The following is a 27,086-nucleotide window of genomic DNA, read 5'->3' as shown; positions in this document are numbered from 1 at the left end:
TTTATGATTTGTTGTATGACGTTGTGTCGTTGTGAACTTGTAAATCGCCTACTTTCTGCGCGCAACACTATCGTATGATGGAGTACAATTTCGGCATTTGTCTCGACTCCTTGTGGCACCTTTTTGTTACATATATCATTAGGCTTTGGGGATCTAGTTTACTGCTGGTTTTCTGTTCTGTAGATGATCAACAGCATTTGCCTGGTGTCCCAGGTCTAGATCTGCCCAAGCTCCTAGAATGAAGTGAACGGTTTTATGGATCTATAGGATGGGTGTTGAGAACCATTGAGTTACACAGAATTCACAACCTGGACAGTATAAGCACACTGACTGATCAATGTTTCTCAGCTGGTGGTCCTGGGGCCCAAGAGGGGGTCATTACACATTCTTACAGGGTCACATTAAAGGAGTTAAATATGGGGAGCATTCTGCTAGTATAGTAGGCTATAGAACTCCTGGAATACGACATGGGTTTAGACGAGATATGACATATTTGCTGTAAAAGAAAATAAGCTATAATGCACTTGGGCACACCTTGTCTGCACTTGAAAAGACTCTTGATAATGAACTTGTTACTTCATCAATCTGACTGTCAGGGTTTCATATTAAACAAAACATAATAGCAGCAAGGCGTCGTCCATTTCAATATAGGAATTGAGTGGCATAGGTTGCGTGTGTACGTTAATGACAATAGATGGATTCCAGATATTATATTAGGGTGTTAGATTGATTAATATACATGTGTGTGGTACAAAATTATTATTTTGAAGTGTGCTACTGCTGTAATTTAATCAGTGACTCCAAGCTAGCTACCAATTCTCTGGCAGCAGTCAGGTTGTGACGATGAAGATGTTGAGAGAAGGGGGCGGGGAGATAAGATAGATAGTTAGGATGTGTACAAGATTTCAAAAGGGGAGGCAGGCAGATAGCCAGGATATGTCAAGAAGAGGGGGTCACATGTCAAGAAAAGGTCAGCTGGTAAGACTAGTAATGAATAGACTAGACTAGTAATGAATCAAGGATGTGTAGATGTCAAGAAAGAGGGGGCAGATAGCTATGCCAGATTTGGTTGTGTGCCGTGTCGCACACCATCTACAAGCTCACAGTAGATCGGCTATTTCCAGGCTTTTTATCGTGTGTAATCTGTGTATATTATCAGGCTGAAGGAACCCTTGGTTTTGCTTTTATTGCCAAGGCTCTAGCGTATCTGGTACTGAGAAGCATGAAAATACCTGCTTATAGAAACAAACAAAACACTATAGTTTTTTTTACGAGTGACACTCCTCTTGCACTATGTGAGCTATCTCTGCCCTGATCATCTGTTTACTTCTGCTGTTCTTTGTCCCTGGTTCGGTGGTCGTCATGTCCTTTGGCCTGGTGTGATGTTCAACTTGTTTCTTCTCTCGTGTACCCACTTTTTGCACAACAACACACACACAGACGTTTTGTAAAGGAGATTAGTTTCTTTCTTTATTTCATGTCTAAAGAGATATACTAAGAATAAACAGAAGATTATGACATATATGGCGTCCTGTTATTATTTGTACTGTAAAAAGGATGGCATCAGAATATGCAAAGCCTCTCGTTTTTAGTAAGACTGTTCACACCACGAGTAACAAATTAGTTATGAGTGTTACTGTGTGCGTGCGTTAGAAAGAGTGTGAAAGACTGACGTCATTTCGCCTCACTTATCGCCAGTATTTCCAATACTTTGACTTCTACTCCACTACTTCTAGGATCCAAATTGAACACTACATGTATTTGAAAACCTTAGTATGGTAGTTACTTTGTAGATTGAATAAAATTATTACAAAACATACACTAAACACTTCAACCCGATATACATTTTGGCCATTTGAAAAAAGCCGATTTACAAGTTCACAATGCGTTGCGATGCGACGAATTGTGAGCTTGTAGATCTGCTATTTTCAATGGTATTGTTATACATTTGAAAACTTTAAATGGGCCATTGTGCACAATTAGTACTCAAGTACATTTAGAATTCCGGACTTTTACTTGTAACAGAGTTTTTCTATAGTACTTTACTTAAGTACAGAATTTGAGTACTTTTTCCCATCACTGCTTAGCTCATTCAATGTCAGCTGTGTAATTGGTTCCCTGCGTGTCACCTTCCCCTGTGTCAGCCAATCAGGTCCTCAGCACCGAACAGTCCCAACTGCCAGTTGCTGTGCATAGCTCCCTCAGCCATACCTCCCAGGCCATGGTCACAGTGGAGTAGGTGTCAGTCACATGGAGATATTAATATACGGCAATAAAGTGCAGGCTAAAGGTAACATCACAGTGCAGTTAACACCAACTGTACGCCCCAGATACCCATAACACTGCGCGCACTCTCTCTCTCTCTCTCTCTCTCTGTGTCTTGTCTGCCTCTCTTATTATTATTGTAGTATCTCTCTCTGCCTGTCTTTATCTCTTTCTTTCCTTTCCTTTCTCTCTCTCTCTCTCTCTCTCTCTCTCTCTCTCTCTCTCTCTCTCTCTCTCTCTCTCTCTCTCTCTCTCTCTCTCTCTCTCTCTCTCTCTCTCTCTCTCTCTTCTGTCTGTCTGTCTGTCTGTCTGTCTGTCTGTCTGTCTGTCTGTCTGTCTGTCTGTCCCTCAAAACACAGTTGAGGCAGATGATGGCATGAAAGGGAAACCTCTAGATATTAAAGATGTACGAGCTTTAATTCTATCCCATGTAATGTTTGAAAACATTGTTGAGTGGAAACATTCCAGCTATAGTCGCCCCAGTTTTCTCATCATAGCGAGGGGCTGAAGATTTTCAAGGGGCCTATGTTCCTTCCGTCATCCGTGTCACACGGGTTAAAGAAGGGATACAGAGGAACCAGCACCGTTCCCATGCTGAAGGTGAAGAGCGGAGCCATGGTGACAGCATTATAGAAGGACACTTCCTCCTCCTCGCAGTTCAGGAACACTCCGACGCGCACGAGCTGCTTCGACACGATGACCGCGGTGGGCTCCGGCTCGGTGCAGGCCATGACGGTGCCTCCCGTCAGGCAGAGGGTCCAAAAGCCGCTGGAGCTGCCTTGGGTAGGCACCTTCCCTCTCTTGACGTCGTCCCGCGCCACGCCCAGCCTCCAGGCCGTCTTGCCGGCCACCTCCACCTCCCAGTAGTGTCTGCCGAATCCGACGGCGAACTTCTGCTGTCCCATGAGGTGGTAGTAGTAGTTGAACCTGCGCGGGTTGTCCGGGCAACCCGTGACGACCTTGTCATCCTCGAACCACACGGAGGTGTGGGAGGGAGACAGGCTCAGGGTGGGGTGGGATGTCTCCGGGTCAAAGGTAACTGAAGTGATGTCTGTGCATGGTGGACAAGCAGGAAGGAAGGAGGTGAGTTTCACTGATGTTACACAATACACAAAAGTTGTTTGGGCTGCATTACATTAAAACGAACGTACATTGGTCAAGGTGTGGGTATTATATACATTATGCATATTATTTACGTGTATATATTCATATATTGTCTGTCTACTTAGCTGTACTTCGTATTCATCGTCCGACTCATAATCACAGTACTATTGAGTATATGTGGGTACGGTATGTTGTTTTTAGTATTTTAGTTTTAGTCATAGTCTCTTGATTAGTTTTCACTTAGTTTTAGTCACATTTTTGGCAGGCCTTGATGCCGTCGTAATGACTATTTATACACTTGCTGAAAATAGCTCACAACGTGTTGCGATGCGATCTTTTGTCCACTAGTCCCTTCCTAACATTTTTGTCTATTTTTTATTTGTTGACGAAATTGTCAGTATATTTTAGTCATCATAGCTTAGTCATCATAGCTTAGTTTTCATTTAGTTTTTCCAGTTTTTGTCAGTGGAAAAAGGTAGTCGACGAACATTTTTCGTCTTAGTTTTTTGTCAACAACACTGCTGTGTATGTGGACATACTTGGGTAGAGGCAGCTCTTCATGTGTTTCCATATCCTGTACTGAATGGGACCCACAAAGTGACCAGAGCGCACCTCCGTCTCCACCGCCGGCGGGGGAAAGAAACTGACGTTAGACCTGCATGGGCGGGGGAGGAGTAAAGGATGAACGAGAGAGGAGAGGAGAGGGACAAGCCCTAATGCACACGTCAGAAAAAGGTTCATGAAGATTGATGGCAGAAAAGGGCTGGAGAGGACAGGAATTCATACGGTAGAGGATTGATGTGGCTTGGGGGAGGAACAGGGGGAGATGCTACGACAGAAGTTAGTACATGACTTGCCTTTTAACGAGGTCTTGAATTTCCTGTAATGAGAAAATTGATTGAAATGGTGTCTGTTATTATGATAGATGTATAGCCTTATATAGCACAAAATATATTTAACACTTTACCACTATGCTAAACAACAACTGACCAACCATATTCACATGATGGCTGTGCTCTTATGTCATAATAAAGGTGTGGTGGAGTTCAATAATGCATTAAAAACTGCCCCAGTGTGAGCTCTAGATGCCACTGTCACATCACATTCATTCCTATCTGCAGCGCTGGCTGCCTTGTCTCCTCCCACCTCCAAATGAGAAATTGATTTAGAGTAGACCTGCGAAACCTGGCAAGTCAACTGCTTAACTAATCAATGTCTATAATTGATCAAATGAGTGCCAACAGAGGACAGAGAAACAGCTGACTGACAACCGATAGCAACAGTGCTTTTTAGGTTTGAGATAAAGTCAAATGGTCCTTTTGCCTACTATTATTCAATGAGTGCCAGTGCGAAGGTCCAGTAAAAGGACATTTGAGTCACATTGAAGACCCATTACATGAAGTGTTGTCCAAGTCTCAGGGATTTACAGGTTACATCAACCTGGAATAAACCCAAAGTGTGTTGCAGCATGGAAGCATCCGGGATATTCCGTGCCCTGTCCACTCCACCCACTCAACACATGTCGTTGAATATCCCATGCTAAGTGATGTGAACATGGAGAATGATCAACCCGGCCTGTTAGCTGCTTGTAAAGAAAAAATAATAATAATCTGAAAATGTACCATGCCATTAAGCATACCTGGACACCAGATTAAGAATCATAGTATTAATTGTCAAAGCAATAATCTGACTGCTGGAACACTATTGAACACCATTGAACCTCCAACCTGGGCGCTAGCTAGTGGACTCTATCGTCCTTATAGTGGACTCTATCGTCCTCAGTAGTGGACTCACTCTGAACAGCTTAGGGCTATCGTCCTCAGTCAGCTTGGCGTTGAGTGTCTCAATGGCTCTCTCCAGGTCTTTCCCTTGCTGGTAGATCTTCCGCTCTCTTTCCTTCAACAACTTCACCTGTTTCTCTCTCTCCCTCTTCAGGCGCTCCTTGTCTCTGCGCTCCTCCTCGTCCAGGAAGCGGTGGAGGTTCTCAAACTCAGCCCTGACCTCTCGTTCCAGGTATTCAAACCTGTACTGGAATTAGGAGCAGAAGTAGATAAACATATTTATTATTTTGTCAAATTAATATTTTTTTATTTTATTTTATACATTTTTATATACAATTGGTACAGTATTCATCTTTTTTTTTCTTATGAAAAGGAAAAGGAAATAAAAAACTACTTCATTCTATGCGATGTCACTGAGCAGTATGGGTGGGAGTGAAAACAGTCACTCCCACCCATACTGCTCAGTGAATAAATCGCATAGAATAAAGTAGTATGATGATGAGATGAGAACAACAATATCAGAAGTTCACATAATCTGTGACATTTTGTACACTTAAATGAATTGTGGTGTGAAACACATGTCTGTGGATATGATCCTGCAACACAATGTTAGTGTGTAAGCTGATAACTTTTTACACACACAGTTTACTTACCTTTACGTGTGTCAAATGGGAAGGTTGGTTGAGGGAAGGCATTACATTTAAGATGTATACAGTATGCAACAAATTAAATCATGCTGTCAGGCAATAACCAGCTATAAAAAAACTCATGTTTTTACACAATAATGCCTCATCAAAGTTGGCATCGTGGCTTATACATTGTCAAATACTTGAACGTGTCCTACTCCAATCACTTTTCCCACATTTCTGACCATTAATGTGGAGATTTTCTTCCCGTCTGAGTTTTTTGCTGGTTTGACTGACAGTTTTGAGGATCCAATGGAGTTAGGAGGTTTAGTTAGAAGCACTTCTTAATACTTTTCATTGGTTCAATATTTGTAAAAAGAAAACACACAGATTCTGCTAACAATATATTTTGTTTTTGTATTCATTCTCTTTTGATTGTTGAATACATACTCATGCAGTATATTCTATTTTTGCTAATTGGCCATATTATACTTTGTGTGGCTATTTTCAAGCCTTTATTCGATAGAGATAGTGGAGAGAAATGGGACATGCAGCTAAGAGCAAATATTAATATTGTAATACCTCCACTTGCTGGGCCTCTGAATAAGCATATCTCTCCGCGTCCCTGGATTCATCTAACTCATGTTTGATTCTTTTAATAGCTTGGATTAGCTTCTCCTGTACGCACGCACGCACGCACACACGCACACGCAAACGCACACGCACGCGCACACACACACACACACACACACACACACACACACACACACACACACACACACACACACACACACACACACACACACAAAAGAGAAACAGCAAAAGAAACAAAAATAAAGAAAAGACAAACATTGCAAAATGGTGACAGGTCTTTTCAATGACTTCTGTGGTATCATTACAATGAAATCTGTGAAGGTGAGACAGATGGTGATTGAATTTATGTGCCTCCTAAATCGTGATTGAAATGTCCATCAAGTTTGTGACTTTATGAGAAAACGCACATGTCAGCAGCTGCCTGTTATATGTCATGACTTATATGAGGATAATGAGGTTACAACAATAATAAGCACATTAAGCTTACCTTTTGGCCCAAGAGAAGACTTTTATTGGAGTTGTTGTTGGTGTCTTTAATGGAATTTTGGTGCATTCCAACAGGATCAGAAAACAAACAGGGTGGACTCTTGGGAATAAGCATGAGGAACGAAGACAGTGCACTGAAAGAGAGGGAGGGATCTAGGGGAGGGCGGGACAGGGGAGAGGTTGGGGCTTCAAACAGACAGACAAGCAGACAAATCATGGATAGGCAGGCAAACACAAACACCAGACCAGGTGACAAACTGAAAAACATTTTTCATATCACAGATCCCCAAATGGACTAGATTTCTGTTTGCAAAATTTGATGAGAAATACACTGAAACGTATTGTTAGAATATAGTCACTTGTGCATTATGTGCAATGTAATAATTAAGTGAATTTATAGGTTAATACAGGGAAATCACTATAGTTTGGCTGGGATCCCTGGAAACCTTTCAATGACCTCTGGGAGTCCCTGGACCCCACTTTGGAAACCCTGCACCATCTGACCCACCAGTTTGTCAAATGCCAAAAAAGCCCTGATGACATAGGGATTTATTAGACACCCTGGTGGGGAATAATCTGGAAAGGCAAAGGTATGCTAACAATGACAAGCACAAGTCACACCAATAAGCAGGCGCTCTTGCCTCCACGTGCTTAGCTGGAGACCACAGTATGGATCCATTAAAAGAGAGAGAGAGGCACCATGGTAGAGTGGGAGGCAGGGGGGTTTAAGCTGCCAGCCCAGGAGGGCCTGGAAGGCAAGCTGGCAGGCGGCAGCGATTTATGGCGACACATACAGAAGATTCTATTTCTGTCTGCCAGTATCTTTGGAAACAAAAGGATGGGAGATAGGAGCAAGAAACCAGCCTAGTAACAGCCTAGTAGCAGCAGCTATAGATATTTAGTTTCATGTTACATGGGAGTGGTCCTGCCTGGAATTAAGGGAGATACCACTGTTTATTTTTATACTGTGTTTATTAATGTTGTCTGAGGGTTCGAGAGGTATAGTCGCCACCATATGGCGACTATACAGAAGATGACAATGCTTTGATGGCCCGCAGAAAGGGATGCTGTTTGGCTATCCGTTGCCTGCTGGGATTTATTTATTAGCTCAGAGAGAGGCGCACTGCCTCAAAACACAGTCAGCATTTCCTTTTTATCCCCCTCTCTCCTCTGAGGGAGGGTACATGCTGTCCTGTCTGCATCCTAGCCCAGCCAGATATGACAGTACTGTACTGTCTGGGCCTATATGATATATATTTTGAGGGGCGCTAGCCCCTCCTACAGGTTTAATGTTTGTTTTAGTTAAATGTTTGTTTTAACGCCATTAACAATAAAGAGAATGTAACTGTTTTGACACAGTTTGTTTTACATCGTCATTACATCACCTAATCATAGCAACATGAGTTAGACTTTAATATATTAGCGCCCCTCACTTCACATGGGTGTGATTTTTTATATCAATACCACCACTATCTTCCAATCTCCACCATATGTCTGCCGTATACTGAAAACACACACGCACGCACGCACGCACACACACACACACACACACACACACACACACACACACACACACACACACACACACACACACCCACACAGAGAGGGAGAGAGAGAGAGAGAACAGATTCTGGCTCCCCTGCAGGAACTGCATTACTCATCCCTGCTGAGAATGTTCCTCATCTATAATTCATGATGCTGGGTCCTGCCAATGTGAGTGTGCAGGCAGCCAGGCAGGGTGAACAGAGAGAGAGAGAACTCACTGCCCTCTACAGTAAGCTACTACAGTAACAGTATGAAGTGGGTGGCACTGAAAATATATTTTATAAACTGATCTTGCATGGGCCATATCGTGGGCATAACTGTTTTTTTCTTCTTTCTTTTTTTGAGTGGTGCAGTGGTGTGTGTGTGTGTGTGTGTGTACGTGTGTGTGCGTGTGTGTGTGTGTGTGTGTGTGTGTGTGTGTGTGTGTGTGTGTGTGTGTGTGTGTGTGTGTGTGTGAGACGCAACTTGGCCTGTTGTAGCGCCACCATGAGGCTGATTTGAAAACGCCGTGGATATGCACGTGTATCCAAATACACTTTCCAGTGCAACTAGTCCTTCATTCAGTCTCTCCATTTTTCCTGTTACCATTTTCCAATATTGGTCTCACTCTCTGCCAATTAGGACTCCTAATTCCACTGCATCCATACCTGATGGGTACACATGCTATGGGCATTCCTTTTGCTTCCAAGTCCCTCCTTATCTTAACACATTACAGGTCGCGTCTTGTTTTTAATTCTTAATTCTGTTTCGAACGACACCAACGAAAATCTAGAATCGGGTTATATTTTCGTTTTAAATACCTATTTTTAATGAACAATTTCTAAACAGTATTCAGAAAACGAACCATATTCTATGTTTTAATTTACCGTTTATATATTTGACAAACAGTTTTCAGAACACCAAACCAAATTAGAATTCAAATGGCCGTAAAATACGCCTGCAGTTGTTTTGGGAAGTCTGGATCCTTGTTTTAATTAAGGGCCTTTATTTGTATTTATTTAACCAAAACACTTTTTATTTTAACGAAAAAATGCCACTTACCCTTCCGTTAAGTGTAGGCTTTAACGCTTGAATTCAGATATTCATGGGAATTGAATTCAATAATTTAGGAAACTATCACGCACGCACACGCACGCGGTTACATCAAGAGGCTCCACCCAAAACGACGCTGAAACATGACGTCGCCGTTGTAAACAACAGAACATGTCGCACACGACGCACAGGCAGCAGACTCAAACGAGAGGTGAACATAATACGAAGCTTTCGAAGTCAGATATGTACTTTTAATTTCATCGACTCTTTTGAAATTATGACTGCTTCGTTTTGGCTGTTGGTTCATTTGAAAGGTCAATTCAGGACAGCATAGTTATCATGCTCACAGTGTAGCTAACAGCGTTAGCTAACCAACTGTAGAGCAGTGGTCTTCAACCCTTTTCATCTTTTCAAGGTCCATTATTCAGGATTTGAGCCATGGACCACGATTATGAGATTTAGTCTCTCGGGCCCAAGACTTAATTATTATGTATTTTGTTATGATCGTCGGTTATTTTGTCCACAATCAATGCCATGCTATTTATGTAGACGTATGTCGTGCAGCCAGGCAAACGTTGATCAAAATAACAGATTTTCTACATTCTCTAATTGTGTAGACTTCTTGTAAATTAAGTAGTGCTGTGTAACTCTTGAGAGTGTAAAATTAAACCAAATGGACCCTCAGTGTCCATTTTGGTTTCATTTTATACTGTCAAGAGTTAATGATCTAAAGTTCTAAACGGGTCCATTCGGTTACCAACTACTATCCATCATTTACCTAGGGGCCACCTGGAACCCTACCTCAAGGACCACTGGTTGAGAACCATTAAACTAGTGCACACCGTTTTTTCTTTTTCTTTACATTTGTTCTTTCAATAAACCATGTGCAACCCAGATTCGGCACAAATGCCACACAAATGTGGAACGCCCTACCAACTGTCATTAAGACATGTGAATCCATTGACTCCTTCAAAGCTGCTCTCAAAAGGGCACCTGCGAACGGCTGCAATCAAAACTGGCCCCTATAAAATCAGAATCCCCATCCACCCCTTTCCCCCCCACTGTATACAGTATGTTTTTTACATCCTTTATGATGATTTCCTGTTCTTGGCTATATAGAAGTGTATATTTGTCCGTCTGTTATGATGAATTTAAAATGGTGGAGCCTCTTGTAAACAAATGTAATACTTTATGGTGTCGTCCACTCACAGTTGACAGTTTTTGTATTGAGTTGTACTTGAAATGTACTGTAATTCTGCAAACTGTTAATAAATACATCAATCAATGACAATCACATAACTGTGGTTGTTTATATATGGATGTGTTGTCTTTCAGAAATGAATGGCCAGGCCGATGTAGAAGTGGATTATAAGCGGAAATATAAAAACCTCAAACGCAAGTTAAAGTTTCTGATCTATGTGAGTATAAAGTAGACATTTTCAGAACTCTTGATTCAAACAAAATCTTCATCTTGCCTTTTATGGTCTCATGTTTCTTTCATTCCTTTCGGTCACTCAGGAACAGGAGTGTTTCCAAGAAGAACTAAGGCGGTCACAGAGGAAGCTGCTTAAAGTCTCCAGAGATAAAAGGTGAGTAGAAACTGAATTAATACATCTTAATCTTTAGCTGCAATTTTCAACACTAGATTTTCTTTATATATATAAATATATGTTGACTCTAGAGTTGCAACACCAACCATTGACAAACAGAAAATTCCTATCCGATTGTATTAAACGTTAAACTCGCCAACATTGCAGCTGTAGTATCATGGAAAGCTGGAATTATCCTCTTTCTATCTGCAAAGTTCTTGTTTCATAAAAATCCAATGTAGACATGTTATGCGCTACTAAGTGTCCGAGTTTGGAAGCACTCGTTGGAAATCACTCAGCGGCCCTCCGTAGTCCGTCATACCACCTGCTTCAAAATTGCACATAATGCAGGAGACAGCAGGAGGTTGATGGATTTTTATAAAACAAACACTTTGCAGATAGAGGATAATTCAAGCTTCAACCATGTTGGTGAGTTTAACGTTGTTTAATACAATCAGATGTTTGGATTGGATGCATGGGCTGTCAATGGTTGGTGTTGCAACTCTAGATTCAACACATAGAAAAAACAATCTGGTGTTGCAAATTGCAGCTACTTAATCTTGAGTAGATAGCTCTCCGTATATGCTCTGTTTTGGGAATCTCATTGCACTTGTATTGTATATATTTGCCTATTGCTTGGTACACAGAAATAAGAACACTCGCCACAAAATACACTCACTCCGGGGCAAATCTAGCAACCTGGGAATGGTTGCCAGTCGCCACCAGGTATTCCGAAGCGTAACCTCTGAAAAATGATGCATAAACCTAACCTTATTCCTAAACTTAATCCCAGTAATACTATGCCTAAACCTAACATTATTCATAAACTGCTTAACGCATAACGCTAAACGTACTCCTAACCTTAACCTCAGTAATTATGATACAAAAATACAATAACCGCTGGGGGCGAGTGGTCTGTGGAAAAGTACAGTGTTTTGGGTCAAGCATTCCGGTTAACTTGGCTGCACAGTGCGCCAATTAAGATGATATTGTGTTATCTTACATCTTTTCTAGCTTCCTCTTGGACAGATTGCTACAGTATGAGAGGGTTGACGAAGACTCATCAGGTGATTCTCTTTTTGTTTCTAATCTTAAGAAGAAATCACTGAACGTGAAGGAATGTGCACGTCTGCATTTCAGCACTTGTGCACAATTGCTGCAGCCTTTCCATTGTTCAACTGGATCAATAATGCCATGTGTTTTGTCCCAGATTCAGATGCAACAGCGTCCTCAGACAACAGCGATGTGGAGGGGCCCAGGGAGAGAGAAAGAGATGGTGGAAAGAAGTGAGCTCTACAAAAACAAGCCCAAGTTTACCACTTGAACCCGTTGTCGATTTTGAATATGGCCGATCTACATGCTCACAACGCGTCACAACAACATGGCGCGTCCTGGAACAAAATGTCTTCAGATGGGGGTCTGTAGCCAAATGCATATTTATCTGGGGATCCTTGACATGAAATTAAGAACCACTGGTTTGAACATTGGACAGCAAGCCTATAAATAAGCAACTACACTTTAGAATCAAGCCCAAAACATAGCAACTCGCAACCACCAATATTTACAAGTGACTCCAGAAAAACAAGACCAAAGTCGCTTATAAAAAGCAGACATGGCAACACTGGTTGAGGGGGTGCCTGGTGGCGCAGACCGTATGTTTCTTCTTTGTGAGTGCCAGTACCTGGGTTAGAATCTGAGCCCCGTCTTGTCTTGCATGTGATGTCTCTCTCTACCCTTTGGTTTCCAGACTGTATTTGTCCACCGACCCCCATCTGAAAAGATGGAGAAGACACACTCATGTCTGAAATAATAAAGCATAAAAATGGCAAAAAAAAAAAATCAAAAAGGGGGAGGGTGAAAGAGAAATGTTTGAGTTGGGGTTTTCCAATCAGCTAATGCAGGAGAGATGTGTCCAACTCTTTCATTTTATGTTTGACATTGACAACAAGACATGAAATGAGTCATGGTGACACATTTAGCTGTTGGCTGTTTTAACGCATTCTGGCAGCACATGAATAGGAGGAACTAGAACATGGACAAAGATGGACATTCAAAGTAACACAACAGAATGAAGCACAATATAAGTCCCTGTCCTGAATCTGACAGCACATCACTGGCCTTTATGTACATGGATATATTTTCCTCCCATTTGGTCATCATCACCTAAACCCGGGGGCACGGTGGCACAGTCGGTAGTGCTGTCGCCTCACAGTTAGAAGGTACTGGGTTCGATTCCCGCTGGGGGTGCTGTGGGTGCTGGGGGCGTGTTCTCTCCTCCGCGTCATCAGTGCCCGAGGCGGGTATGGGAGTTTGCATGTTCTTCCCCTAGGGTAGGTACCCTCACAAAACATGCAGTAATCCTGGTCTCTAAAAGATCTCCCGGTGGCGCCTGATGGAGGGGAAGGGAACTGGTCGGAATAACGTGTTCCTTCCACCGGGCTACGTCCGGCCGGGGAAACTCCTCCCTGTCAGGTGAAAAGAAGCAGCTTGGACTCCTCATGCATAGAAGGAAGCATGAGGTCAGTCTGCTGCCCCCCCCCCCCCCCCCCCCCCCCAGATTGGCAGAGGAAGTGTAGCGCCCAGGATTAGATTAGATTTCACCCAGATAATTGACACTGGTTGAAAAAATGGGTTACAAAATTGTGGGATAAAAAATAAAATAAAATCACCTAAACCCTTTAAACCGGGATCCCCCATGGCTCTACCAGCTCCGCTTCATTTAAACCAAGACGCCAAATCTAACTGATCTACAAGCTAATATAAGCTTTAGATCAGCTTTTTTCAGTGAATGTTTGCCTACTGAAAATCAAAGTCTGCTCTGTTTGCATGTGTTTGGGATTTTTGGTTGTGGAAACAATGGGCTGTACTGGTCCACATGCCACCACATGATACACAACAGGTCACAGAGGAGATATAAAAAATATGCTTATGGATTGGTAGGCAGCATACTGACTGATTTAAAACACAATTATTATCCTTTAAAGGAATGTGTACCAGTATGGTCTCTCTCTGAGAGAAGTTCAATTATTTATAGTTTTGCAGTTCTCTCACACACACACTCTCACACTGACTGTCTGTCCATGTCTTGCTCACCATGGCTCTCTGGTGCCCCTCGTAGGAGGAGGAGCTGTCCCGGTGCAAGCCTTCCTCATTCGTCGTCCTCACATCTGTCCCTACTGTCCCGTCCTGGTGTCAACTCCATGCAGTCTGGACCGTACCTCAACACAGTGAGTGTCCCTGTCTCACTTTGTCCCAGTATGAGCAGCAGCAACACTGCCATTGCCATCTCCTCATCAGCAGAACATGATGTCCTGTTTTCATTTGACATTATTTATATAATTTGGTTAAGTTGTTACCGGTTATGTCCAATTTTTGTTTATTTTTGAAAAATCTTTTTGCATTTCTGTTTTTCATTGTCTTTTTCATCATTTTTGTGTTTGTGACTGTATTTGTGTGTCTGTGTGTGTCTGCATGCTTGTGTGTCTTTTCCTGGATGTGTGTGTGTATGTGCGTGTGTGCATGACTGTGTTCACTCGGTGTGTGTTGGGCAGATGCCCTTCCCACCAGAGTATTTGGCTCCCCCAGCTGAGCGAATGAAGAAAGAGAGAAAAACAAAGACGACTAAAAACAAGAAAGAGACAACGGGGAAGGTGAGAGAGGAGAGAAAAGCTATTTAGGACAATGGCCATTATTCAGTGGTTTTGCATAAACCATACTGTCAGTTGCTATCACAAAAACATATTTTCCTACATACTTGTCCGTTTGTGTCTGTTCTTATGGTGATAAGCACATCTTTCAAAAGTGTACTTCATCTGTGCCTTTACACTTAAAGTAGAATTTCGGGATAGAAGGCTTTCTTACCTTTATTTGTCCCCACCAAAAGTGGTCCAGGTGTTATTTTGTGCAAAAAACGCCTTATTGGCTATTTCCCCTACCATAAGCCCTCAATGGGGTGTTGGGTTTTAGTGCTAATTCGCTTATTTCCATCGCTCAAAAATAAAATAAAATGTCTTCATAATGTAAATTAGGGATGCACCGAAAGGGAAATTCTTGGCCGAAAACTGAATACCGAATAGGAAACAGTTGGCCGAATACCGAATATCCGAATATGATTAATATTATACATCTTTTTTCCTACCATTGCTGTCATGGCCGTACCTTAAAGCTATACCTGATTTTATGGCAAAATAAATGGTTATGGCAAAACTTAACTTAAATAATAATCACTATTATGGGTCCATAAAACATTTATTCAGCCCTTTTGAATGCATTAATTGCATACACTATTCGGTGATATATTTTCTGCCTATTCGTGCCGAAACCGAATAGGCCGAAAATGATTTTTTTGCCATTTTCTGCCGCCGAATATTCGGTGCATCACTAGTTAAAATAGTATGTTTAAGTACAGAATAAATAATCTCTCAATCACCTGGTAATGACTGTGACACAGTCCTGTATCTGAAAGGTCAGAAATGCTGTCCTTGCAACCACAATGTTTCCAGCCGGACAGGTCTAGTCCAGAATGCCACTTAAGCACTATATACTTTGTTGTACAACAAATAGCAAAAATATGTTGACATACAAGCTTGTAGATGTTTGGAAAATTTGAAAGATTTAGAAAGCTTTTGCCTATAATCCCATGTTGAAAGTGGTTATCACTTAACATACCTACACCCGCACAGTATCATTGGTATGAAGTGTAACTGAATATCGCTGTTTTAGTATCCTCACTTATTAACCTGAGTTTGATTCTACAAATGTTATGTTATGGTTATGGCAAAACTTAACTTAAATAATAATCACTATTATGGATCCATAAAACATTTATTCAGCTCTTTTGAATGCATTAATTGCATACATTATTCGGTGATATATTTTCTGCCTATTTGGGCCGAAACCGAATAGGCCGAAAATGCATTTTTAACCATTTTCTGCCGAATATTTTCTGCGGCCGAATATTCGGTGCATCACTAATGTAAATAGTATCTCAAGCGGCACACTTTACTAGTTATTTCGATGGAATTAAGCAAATTGGCACTAACCCAATGCCCCATTGAGGGCTTATGGTAAGAGAAATGGTCATTTCTAGCATTGACGGTTCCAATTTTCCAGTTTTATTTATACCTTACTGTACCAAGAGCCTAAAGACTCATTTATTATTATAACATTGCTGTACATTTGAACTTGAAGTACAAAGTTTTGGTATATTGTTTTTCCCATTTCCCACTCACTCAAGCCTGGGTGGCCTTCCACTATATTGATGTTGAAGCAAATTATTTGTCTTGTAAAATCACAACCACATGTTTACGATTTAGGCATCACAGCAGATGCTCCTATCCGTACTAGTGACTTAACATGTTATACATGTTATATCTACTCAACAGAACTATTACCACTTCCCTCATCCAATCACCCTCTCTCCTTCTATCTCTCTCCCCCTCCCCCCTTCGTCATCCCTCCCTCCCTCCCTCTTTGGTTCTCTGCTCTGGTCAGGTTGTGGCGCCGATGGCGTCCCCGGGGACCAGCGGTCCGTTCAGCTGGGTGCCCAGGCAGATGCTGAGTGGAGACGCGGCCGAGGAGGAGGGCGAGAGCGACGGAGACAGCGACCGAGATGAAGACAGGGGAGAAGACGAGGCAGAGCTAGTCATCGATATCCCCAATGAGTGAACTGTGTGTCGTGTGTGTGTGTGTGTGTGTGTGTGTGTGTGTGTGTGGGGTGGGGGGGGGTGTACATGCCTGCATATTGTGAGGAAATAGCTGGAATGTGTCAATTTTATATCTATTTCTGTCTTCTTTTCTGCACTGCAAACCACCAATTCCACAATTTGCAAAAGCAGAGCCAAGCACCCCCTTGTGGACTTTGGTTTAACTGCAACACTACTGCTAAACTCTCCCATACAGAGTAGATACTATGAGGATGTTCATCTTTTACATCAATTAATAATTTACTATATCAGTTTTTCATCATTGAAGACACAGTTTTAAGAATAGGGATAAAACAAATTGTCCTCCAGTTGACATTTTGGTGCGACGCTGTCTGTGACATGGTTCCTAGCTAACTGCTGGTCCTCCTCTGGCGAACCAGACAATCTACCCAGACGGCAATTAATGATTAAATTAAAGATTTTATTACATCTTTTTTATTTGTACAAAAATAGCAGGTCAGCTATTTGTCGTAATGACGACGCATGTAGGGTTTAATTAAGTGGTTAATTAATTCTCGGAGAAAGACTGACAAATCACTACAAATTTTTGTAGTGATGTCCTAATGTCACACGTGCCTGTGTGGCTACATGTATACTATACACTGTATGTGTGCATTTATCAGAAAGCAGTACATTGAAGTGAAGGTACTGAAAATTAACTAGAACATCCAGTCTAAAGTGGTGTTCCATATACCGGTATGCACATGTAAGAAGCACTGTCACAGTTTGCAGCAAGTAACGGTGATGACTGACCGCCGTCTACCCACATGTCAATTTTAATATGAGTGAAGCCATATTCTGTAAGATTACAGGCGATTGTTGGATCTCTGCATTTATACGTTATTTTAATAGATAATTGAGATACATTAATGGTTCTAACTTCTAACCATACAAATGCATCCTTCAAGTTTAACTGCTTTCCCCTAAAGTGCTGCTTTCATTTGGAATTACGTTAAATGTTTTCTTAAGGTTTTCATTTTTTTGTACCCATGTGTCATCACATTACATTAAAACTGTAACATTTCTGCTGACTCGGGATTCTTTCCGATAGCTTAGTGGGTGGTGTCAGGTTTCACCGACTGTGCAATCTGCTGACAACATGCTGTACATTCGCAGGCCCTTTCATCTCAAACAGATGTTTTGATGGCATGAGGCGGTTGCATGTTTGCTCACAGACCTTTTGCACACTTTAAGTTTGAAAACTTTAAAACCGTTAGCAATGAGTCAACACGTTATCTTTCATTGAATTTGTTTCCTAGAGTGCCTTCGGTGCTTTCATTTGCCCCACCCAGAGCTTCACGCCCTGCAGCGCTCATAGCAAAGCTGTCAGTCAGCCAGGTATGCACCCTACATGCATACACACCCACAGCATACACGGAGTGGGAATGTGCAGTAAGCGCATGAAAAACGATTTAAGATGTTGTTAAATCAGAAACATTACATAAACTTTGTGTTATGTACAACTGAACGAGGAAGAATCCTCTTTCCTCTATCTTCATCTTTATGTGCACTTGTTTCACTCAGTCATAATTCCTAGGAATTATGTAATGTCACAAAATGTGACAGCTACCTGGCTGGTTTCCACCTTTCCAGAGGTCAAAAAGAGAAGAGGATCTGCTCCTTACAAGGCTCCTTATCTGATGCCAGATCTGGTTTTGTTTCATAACGGTTTTGGAAAGCAGAGAACCAGTGCCAACTGGTGATTTTGTAATATTTTGGGAAGACAGATGTGACCTTGGGGTCATGGATGAGTCTATTTTTCCTGTTCTTGTCAGAGGGATCTAGATGTCATACACCACGCATGGCTGAAACTATGACCCCCCCCCCCCCCCCCCCCCTTCTCAGGATTACAATTTTAATGAGGGTGAAGAAATGTCATTTAAGCGACTTATGGTTTTAACCACAATGTAGCAATGTACTTATGTAATTGGATCATATAGTTTCTCCAAGCAACAACCTGAACTGACACAGTGAGGGCTCCAACAAAAAGGAGTGTTCTTTATCTCAACAATAAGCGATCCGGGCTTGTCAATCAATTGACTAACCCACCCTGAAAGGGTATTAACAGGGAATGCAGACTTGGCAGTAGTCATAAGGTGTGGGCTTGGCTTGTGTACCTTAGTTGACAGCACAGGGGAGTGAAAGGTGTAACCAATAGAACGAGAATGGTGGGTAAGGTGGAGAGTTACAGCCAGTGGGAAAGTGAATGAGTGAGAGAGAGAGAGAGAGAGAGAGAGAGAGAGGGAGGGAGGGACACAGAACAGGGGTGTGTGAGGTTGTCAGTGTGGAGAGAAATGAGAGGGTAAGCAGGATTGTATCTGCAACACACACACTCTTACCTTCTATAACTCACACACTTAACCAGGCGTTACAAGAAGGCGGCCATGGGTACAGATGGAGTGGAGGAGAGAAAAACAAGGAGAAATTGCCAATAGCCAAGAACTCATCGACAGGAAGGAAATTGCCAACGCCGTGGCCACCATTACCACCATTATCTCTGTCCGTTTAAATACGGAAACCTCTGGATAATTCATAAGCCTCTCCTCCCACTCTCTGTGTGTGCGTGATAGAGAGGGAGAGAGAGAGGAGGGGGGGGAGTTGCTGAGCTCACCACCACCATGCTGCATCCTGTCACAATAGCAGGGGCTGTAGCTGTCTTGCTGCTGGCAGCGTTGGGCCCGGGCCTGTCGTCTCTTGCAGCCGAGGACCACTCAGAGACGGACTTCTCTCGCTGCAGCCATTGCTTCTACAGGCAGACGCCCCCCCTGGGAGCCTCTGTGCGGACAGAGGCAACAGCACTGCCTCCACTGCAGCCACTCTGCCACAGCCTGCCCGGGGGACAGACGTCTGCCACGCTCTATGACCCAGCCTGTGCCACCGCTGTCTTCAGAGGCTACCATCTCGGCCACGGATGGGTGACAGAGAGAGACGAAGGGGCAGAGAGTGAGCTGGTGGTAAGGGCATGTTTATGTCTGGAGAGTTTTCCTAAATGAGCTGACATTTGATTTGAAGAATGCGACACCTACTCATAGAGGGCAGACAATGAAAACAAATGATGGGTAACAACTCTGTAGTTGACAGATAATACCATTATTTCTTGTGAGTTATTTTTTTTGGAAAGGAAACATTTGCTACTTTAACATCCATGTGAAGTATGCCGTTGAATGACAATCATAAAAGACCTTGTAAACAAGTGCTATTTTCACCAACCATCTGTAAAGCTGATGTGATGTGACAACGTTGATTATGCTTCTGGGTGATGCAGTTTCAGATTAGGCCCTACAATGTGTGCAGTGCACTGTAAACAACTGACTGGCAACAGATAGCAAAGTTCTGGACATGAGTGTCAGTTATAGAAAACACAATCGAGAGAACGCAATGTAAAAGGAGCCATTTGGATTGATCAGCAAGTGTTTTTTTATTGTTTTAGACAGGATCTAAAAAACATACTTGAGGTCAATTATTTACTCTAATGTCAAAGATTGCTTAATGCTTGCTCTGGGGCAGACAATTGTATAATGTTTTCTAATTGAATCCCATTTCATCATTGGTTTTTTTAATTACTTTGCTAAATTTGCTTCCATGATTTAGTGTGTAACAAAATTTAACTAAAATCTAATTTACAATTAATCAGAAAATGAAGAACCATAGGCATACAGTACGCCTCATGGGTTATAATTATAATATATCCTGACTTATCCTATTTTGTTTTATTGCACAGTTCAGTTTTGATATTTTACCCTTTTCTTTCTCCCAGACAGAGAATGGCGATGACATCGTTCAAGTCGCAGCAGACTCCCCTGTCCAGCTGTGGGACTCCTGGGTCGCAGCCCTGGTCCGGTCCCAGATCGGCCCCCGGTGCGACTCTACAGGGGGTGACCTCTATATCCTGACTGGGAGGGGGGGACTAGGGTCTGCAGAGGATGGACATGAGGGCATGTGCGAGACTGGGTTCCTGTGGACCGCAGTGTGCTGTTCTGGCTCGGAGGACCGTGCGGGCTTCAGCGTGGGGCTGGTCAGAGAGTTAGGGGTAATGGAGAGGCTGGTCGGCATCGAGGAGCTGGAGGAGATGCTCGCGGGGGTGCAGCTCTTCTCTGAGGGGTGCGGGGGAGCAGATGGGGAGGCCGAGGGAGGAATAGTGGATGTGCTCACAGATGCCTTGTCTGAAACCGCAGAGACAGTGAGCTCTGATAACACTATTGATGAAGACTCCAATGAAGACATTCAGGAAGGCGCAGAAGATGCTCCGGACGCGGCAAGTGAACAGGTGAATCAGGAAGACACAGAAGATGTTCCGGTCGAAGCAGGTGAACAGGTGAATCAGGAAGACACAGAAGATGCTCCGGTCGAAGCAGGTGAACAGGTGAATCAGGAAGACACAGAAGATGCTCCGGTCGAAGAAGGGGAAGCAGGGGAACAGGTGACCAGTGTGGACGCGGAGCCACTCGATGCTCAGGCTGGCGACATCGCGCCAGAAACGTCGACAGAGGAAGAGATATCGCAGAACAATGGTGAGGTGACGGAGGAGGGTGACGTGACTCACTTGGAGGTTGCCATAACAAAGGCTGTGGGATCTCCGGAGGACAACGTGACTGTGGATGCCTTGGAGACAGACAGCAACTCCAGCAGCACGCTTCTCTACATCCTGACGACCTCTGTGTACCTCATCACTGCTCCAATCCGCCCTGTTGTCTCCATTGTTACACATCTACCAGGACAGGTAATCCATATACTATTACAAGTTACAATGTGAGCATTGTGCAGATGCTCATCTCCAGAGACCAGATTGGTGTAAGAGGCATGCATAAACATAACACATAACGTGACTTACAAAGTGTAAGATCAAAGTAAATAGCATAGTACGCAAATGACAGGGTAAATGATCATGTAAATAATATATGCTGCAAAGAAAACACTTTAGTGCCACATGTCAGAGGTAAATATTCATACCTAGCATGTCTAAACAACATGCTATCTAAATAACTTGGAGACAAAAATGAGTACAAGTAAACAAGTAACAAATATACATCTGCAAGATTGCACAGTATAACCCGCATCTATCGAAAATAGGCAACAAGTAAAGTAGTGATACAAGGGCATGAGTAGTGCTAGGGTAGGGGGTGAGGTCTGAAGGCTGCAGTGGAAAATGAGGAGTGAGACTGCAGTCCTCCTGACCGTGGGAGGAGGAGGGGGTTGTTTAGTACCACAGTTTAGAAGCCAGGAGGGTGAAGGGAACACATGGAGCTTTGGTCCCAGACTAGTCGTAGGGAATGGACTGACAGATGTCCTGTTAGTTAGTTGATCCAAGTGCACAGGATGGGATGTAGTGGTGGTGGATCATGCCCTGGATGGGTGCCATGTCCTTAAGCTGCTTTGTAGGTCAACACCAGTGTTGTTTAGATGTGGATGCAGGCAGCAACCAGACACCACTGAAAGGATTACTGAAGGGAGAGACGTCAACGTCTAGGTAGATTGAAGACCAGGTGTGTCGCAGCATTCAGAGTTAGTTAGGGGATCAATAGGGGGTTGCTTGAGCATTCTGGCTGGCTAGCAGTAAAGGAGCTGAGTCTGATGCGCCGGATGTTATGCGGTGCTGGTGCTGTCTATACAGTATATGGTCTTTCTGAGCAAAATATGTTTTAGCCAATTTAATTAAATCATTAATAATTAAATACTGACACTCAATACTGTCACCCCAAACGTGGGTATACATCCAACAAAACCCCCTCCCTCCCCCCAGCCTATTCACAGTATAATCAACCCACAACACATCCATTACATCATCCATCATCCATTACATCATCATGACTTACGTCAGTAAGTCTTTCAGGTCTGATATTAGGTCTGTCCACATTGGGCCTGCTTAATCCTTGCCGATGACAGTTCCAGATAGGCAATGTCCAGAAAGCTTCGCAGCCACATCCACCATTTTAGATTATTTAGTTAGTTTGTAAATGTAATGTATTCTATATCATGTGTGTTTTACATCAATAATTAAACGTGTGGGTGGGGGAGCGGGTCAACAATGACAATGTTGGATTTTTTAAAGCTCTAGACAGGCTCAATAATGTGTGTTTACAAAAGAAATAAAGAACAGAAAGAGTGGGCCAATACATTACATAACAGTGTAGGAGTCTAGTTATGCCATATATGGAATATATATTCTAGAGGTGTGCCCAGCCCTCACGGTTCAATTACGATTCACCAGGTAACGATTCGATTCAGTTAGATTCTACGATGCATCACATTTTTCTATTACACATTTATACAGTCAGATATACTGAACAACATCATATAATTATATATAATATTATATACAGTATTATAATTATATATAATTATATTATAATATTATATATAATTATATTTAGGCTTCGATTATTGATTATGTCACATCGATGCAGAATCGCTCACGGCCGAATCGCGAGGCGTTGCTGAATCACCATGAATAATTTCAGTATTCAGACCTTTTCAACTCACTTTATCATGTCGTGTCTTGTCTTGTCTTGGCAGGTGACATATATTCTCCAGGAGGATCTTGGAGTTCTTTGCGCTCTGCCAGGACATGTGTTCTCGCTGTTCCACCTCATTGGCTCTGACCTGGTGTCTGTTGTGTGGACAGTCATAGATACGGTCTTGGGCCTAGGAGAGGACATCTTCTCTGGACTGTACCTCTGCACCTCTATCATTCTGCAAGGCCTGCTCTCTACCTGTCATCTTGTGATGACAGGGCTGGGCACGCTGGCCTGTGACACAGCGGGGCTAGTTGGTGGGGTGGTGGAGAACATTTGGTGGGTCATACGGTTCTGCGGGGGTTGGCTCTGGGAACAAAGTGAGGAGTACGCGGGGGCAGTGTTGTCAGAGATGGGTGCTCAGGCCAAAGCTGTGGGTGGAGGGCTGGGAACTCTGGCATGGAGAGGGGGCAATGGGGTGGGGAACGTGGTGAGTCTAAGTGGAAGGTTGGCCTTGGGGACTGTGGAGATGCTTGTTAATACAGCGATGGAGGTATTTGGGCCGAAGTCAGAGTGATTGCAGTAATCCAGACGTCCAGAAGATGGCCACCTACAGTATAAACTTTTCCAGAGTCCAGCTAAAATGATTGCTGAACAATTTCATAGATGCTATGAATAATTTGGGCCAGCAGCAGAAAGCTTACCACACATGCAAGAACACATTTTCTTTGTGCACTAATAGGCTTATAACTACATTTGTTTGAGAGGTACAGTATGAGCCCATGCAGTAGGCCTACCACAATTCTAAATGTGCCTGATTGCAAGTTTGCGGTTGAGTTGACCTTTGGTAGTAATTGCACAACTCAACTATTTGCATTTCAATACATACAATATACCTGAATATTTGCTTCTGTGTGTTTGATTAAATTAAATGCTGATTTAAAATAATTTCTCCTTTGTGACTTTCATTTAGCCTATAAATATCCCTCTTATCAAACCAATGTAATAATGAATTGCATTTTTATAGCGCTCAATAGTTTTATAGTGCTCAAAGCGCTTTACAATGGTTAATTCATTGCGAGGTGAAGCGGCGAACAGTCGACGTCAGCGTCCTCACTTCCCACATTCACACAATGGTGGCAAGCTCACACCGACCAACTCATTGGAGGCAATGTAGCGTTCAGTGTCTTGCCCAAGGACACTTCGACATGTGGACAGGAGGAGTCGGGATTCGAACCGCCACCGACGGGATCATTGGACGACCTGCTCTACCTCCTGAGCCACAGCCGCCATAAATACCAGACAATGTACCAATGTAAACTAAAACTAATGTACTGTAGTCTGTATGTAATGAGGAAAAACAACTCAAATGGCCATGTACTATTAGCACACGTTCCAGAGCTAGTGTTCAAGGAAGCTAAAAGAGTGACATATTTCAGTTTTTTTTCAGCAGAACAATACAGTACTAGGCTCACAGTGGGTGGGTGGAAAACACATGATCATAATGCTCTCATTCAATTTCAGTTTTTGAAGGTCAAATAAGACACAACATTTAAAATTACATATACACAACTACTTCTACTAGCAATTGGGGAACAAAGTGAAGTTAATCTGAGTGCCAGAACATCTATGGGTAGAGCAGGCGAACCAATATGCCAGAACCCATGACAGAAATGATTTAGGAGATGCAGTGGAGTTGAGAGAGACAAGAAGAGAAATGTCACCTATGATAACAGTCTGAGGAAGGTCGAGAGCCCGAAACGTCACAGCAGCACTCAGGTGCACCAAAACAACTGGAGCCCACAGCATGCGAGTGTGTGCATGTCTCCTCCATTTATAATCTCACATAAAATATCAAGGTCAGGCCATGAGGTTGAACCAGAATGAGAAGCGGTCATACATACAGTACACCAGACAAATGATAAATGCCATTCACAATCAATTTCACATCTGTCTAAAGTATAGGGCCTAAATGGAAATAAGACTGCAAGGACTGTGTTTGACTGTACTCTGTTGCTGTTTATACAAAAAAAATTATTTTCATAAACAAAACAGTTTCTCAAAAGGTTAACAACAATCAGGATCCATATTGCAACCTAAAAGAAAGATAATTAATTAAAAAAACAATGTTTAGCAGTCTATGTGGCACTTGCTGCCACAAGGCAATCAAATCAGCCAGTGAATCCCTTAATCCCTATCTACATGGAAATTAAAAAGCACTGCAATATGTTTGACTTTGCTTCAAATCCTTACTCCTTATTACAAGAAATTTGGGGAAAGTAACATGTTTCCAAGCCTTTCTCCCTGCCTCATAGTCATATAGACCAGGAGTTGGCATGGGTGAGTTTTGGGCAGGGTTTAATAACAACTGCCCAGCTGACAGTAATGTTGTGAACACAAATGAGAACCGACACAAATCTATGCAATAATATGTACAATATCACAAGTTACAACATAATTGACATCCTTCCAGTATTACTACATACTAACATGTGCACCTCTAGGTTATACATCATGTCAGGACTTGCAGAGAAGCAGATCATTCATGACATGTGTCAGTGCAGTGTAATATCGAGGTTGACTTGAAAAGATAATCTGACAGGTGGAGCCACTTTCTATGTTTTTTTGGGGGGAAAGGAATACTGTTTTTTGTAACTATAGAGCAGTTCTCTAAGTGGGGTCGTGGGCTCCCACGGGTCCTTGTCTTCGAGGTTCCAACATTTTGGAACTTAATTAAGTAAGTTTAATATAGTATCAGAATCAGTTTAACCTCTTTTAACCAGTTTAACCTCTTTAACCTGACCTAGATATTAAAAAATATCCTCACAAAGGAAGGCATCAATTTGATGCGTTGTAGAATAGATCTATTTTCAACTAATCTTGTTAGCTCTGGTCCACAACACATTAGAGCTATGGACCAGAGCTAAAATCTTGTATGGTTTTGCCTGGCACAAAACGTTTTCAGGTGATACTGTACTGTACTGTCTCTGTCTGTACATATTAATATGGTTTGGGCATTATTTTGGGGAGGGGGGGATGAAAAATGCCCTCTCAGCTCTCACACACACTATCCCAGTAGGTGGCAGTAATAAACCGTTCCATTGGAAGTCAACCCACTAAGGAAAAAGAAACCCCGGAACAACAACGTTGGTTGATTGCGTCAGGCAGCCCCGGCTCATGTGCGTCTCCCTTGTGTTGCTAACATAAGCTGACGTCTCTTACCGTTTCATTCAAAGGAAAGGTATGATGATCAACTTCTAACAATAGGTTTGCGCCAACATCGTGTTTTATTCACGTTGTCATTTTGGCTTAGAGGAAAACGCGAAAGAATTCTACATCGTGAGACTGACTGAGCTACAATTTCAATGCAGATATTAAGTTACGTTAAAAGTTTCGTGGCGTGTTGTACAGTAGCTATATTAGCTATAGTCTCTGTGGTCTGTTTCACATGGCTTAGGTCGGCTTTAAATCACTGACCAGCATATGGTCGCAAAAGTAGCTATAGTACTCTGCTACCACGAAAGTGCATATTTTGCAACTAACATGTTTAATTATTGTCTCAGAGTCTGACATCTCCTGTTGTGGCATTCACTGTATGTAATGTGGGTGGCAGTTAATTGTTGGCTGACACATGCCATACACGCCCACCAAGGCACTCACCAGTCACCCACTGTTGTGAGAATCTATCTTGTCTCTGGTCTTGAGAAAAATTGCTGCTTATAAGTGACTGCAAAAGATTGTTGCTATTTGTTTCAAAAAAGCTTTATACCCTGTATAACATAATAACAACGCAATGTGACATAGATCTGTTTCGGGTTTACGCAATGAATGCTGTAGCCTGTACCCCCTCTAACTATACCATTTTCAACAGTTTATGCTATATTTTGACACTTGATTTGGCAATGAA

At 42.5% G+C, this 27,086-nt stretch overlaps 4 protein-coding genes across 7 annotated transcripts in view; 3 read left to right on the top strand and 1 right to left on the bottom strand.

Annotated features, from left to right (window-relative positions):
• Positions 1 to 1,443: 1,443 nt before the first annotated feature.
• On the bottom strand, positions 1,444 to 6,978 carry LOC308318062 (zinc-binding protein A33). Its single transcript, XM_080767438.1, has 6 exons — positions 6,858 to 6,978; positions 6,359 to 6,454; positions 5,164 to 5,397; positions 4,227 to 4,249; positions 3,909 to 4,024; positions 1,444 to 3,316 (listed from the first exon to the last, which is right to left on the bottom strand). The coding sequence occupies exons 1-6, from the start codon at positions 6,969 to 6,971 to the stop codon at positions 2,757 to 2,759; spliced, it is 1,143 nt and encodes a 380-aa protein (XP_080623564.1). The 5' UTR covers positions 6,972 to 6,978; the 3' UTR covers positions 1,444 to 2,756.
• Positions 6,979 to 9,587: 2,609 nt separating this feature from the next.
• Positions 9,588 to 17,752, top strand: ino80e (INO80 complex subunit E). Of its 2 annotated transcripts, none has more exons than XM_080767476.1 (8): positions 9,588 to 9,644; positions 10,769 to 10,851; positions 10,952 to 11,022; positions 12,037 to 12,089; positions 12,233 to 12,308; positions 14,141 to 14,249; positions 14,574 to 14,672; positions 16,516 to 17,752. In XM_080767476.1, exons 1-8 carry the CDS (start codon positions 9,605 to 9,607, stop codon positions 16,687 to 16,689), a joined length of 705 nt encoding a protein of 234 aa, XP_080623602.1. In that variant the 5' UTR covers positions 9,588 to 9,604; the 3' UTR covers positions 16,690 to 17,752. The 2 variants fall into 2 exon arrangements, with proteins under 2 accessions (XP_080623602.1, XP_080623603.1); XM_080767477.1 differs by having other exon boundaries at positions 9,602 to 9,669.
• A 181-nt stretch (positions 17,753 to 17,933) lies between these two features.
• On the top strand, positions 17,934 to 24,118 carry LOC308318091 (uncharacterized protein). 3 transcript variants are annotated; one of them, XM_080767474.1, is made up of 4 exons: positions 17,934 to 18,065; positions 19,093 to 19,681; positions 20,485 to 21,447; positions 23,241 to 24,118. In XM_080767474.1, exons 2-4 carry the CDS (start codon positions 19,346 to 19,348, stop codon positions 23,754 to 23,756), a joined length of 1,815 nt encoding a protein of 604 aa, XP_080623600.1. In that variant the 5' UTR covers positions 17,934 to 18,065; positions 19,093 to 19,345; the 3' UTR covers positions 23,757 to 24,118. The 3 variants fall into 3 exon arrangements, with proteins under 3 accessions (XP_080623600.1, XP_080623601.1, XP_080623599.1); XM_080767475.1 differs by lacking the exon at positions 17,934 to 18,065 and having other exon boundaries at positions 18,997 to 19,681; positions 20,485 to 21,090; positions 21,148 to 21,447; XM_080767473.1 differs by lacking the exon at positions 17,934 to 18,065 and having other exon boundaries at positions 18,997 to 19,681.
• Positions 24,119 to 26,328: 2,210 nt separating this feature from the next.
• vars1 (valyl-tRNA synthetase 1) overlaps positions 26,329 to 27,086 on the top strand; it is a 29,583-nt gene continuing 28,825 nt past the window's right edge. Inside the window, exon 1 of the mRNA XM_080767303.1 lies at positions 26,329 to 26,420. The gene's annotated coding sequence lies outside the window, so the exon portion shown is untranslated. The remainder of the gene's footprint in view (positions 26,421 to 27,086) is intronic.

Source organism: Protomyctophum bolini (genome assembly GCF_963924005.1).
Source record: "Protomyctophum bolini genome assembly, chromosome: 7".
Lineage (NCBI taxonomy): Eukaryota > Metazoa > Chordata > Actinopteri > Myctophiformes > Myctophidae > Protomyctophum > Protomyctophum bolini.
This window is presented reverse-complemented; position numbering and strand designations above follow the sequence as displayed.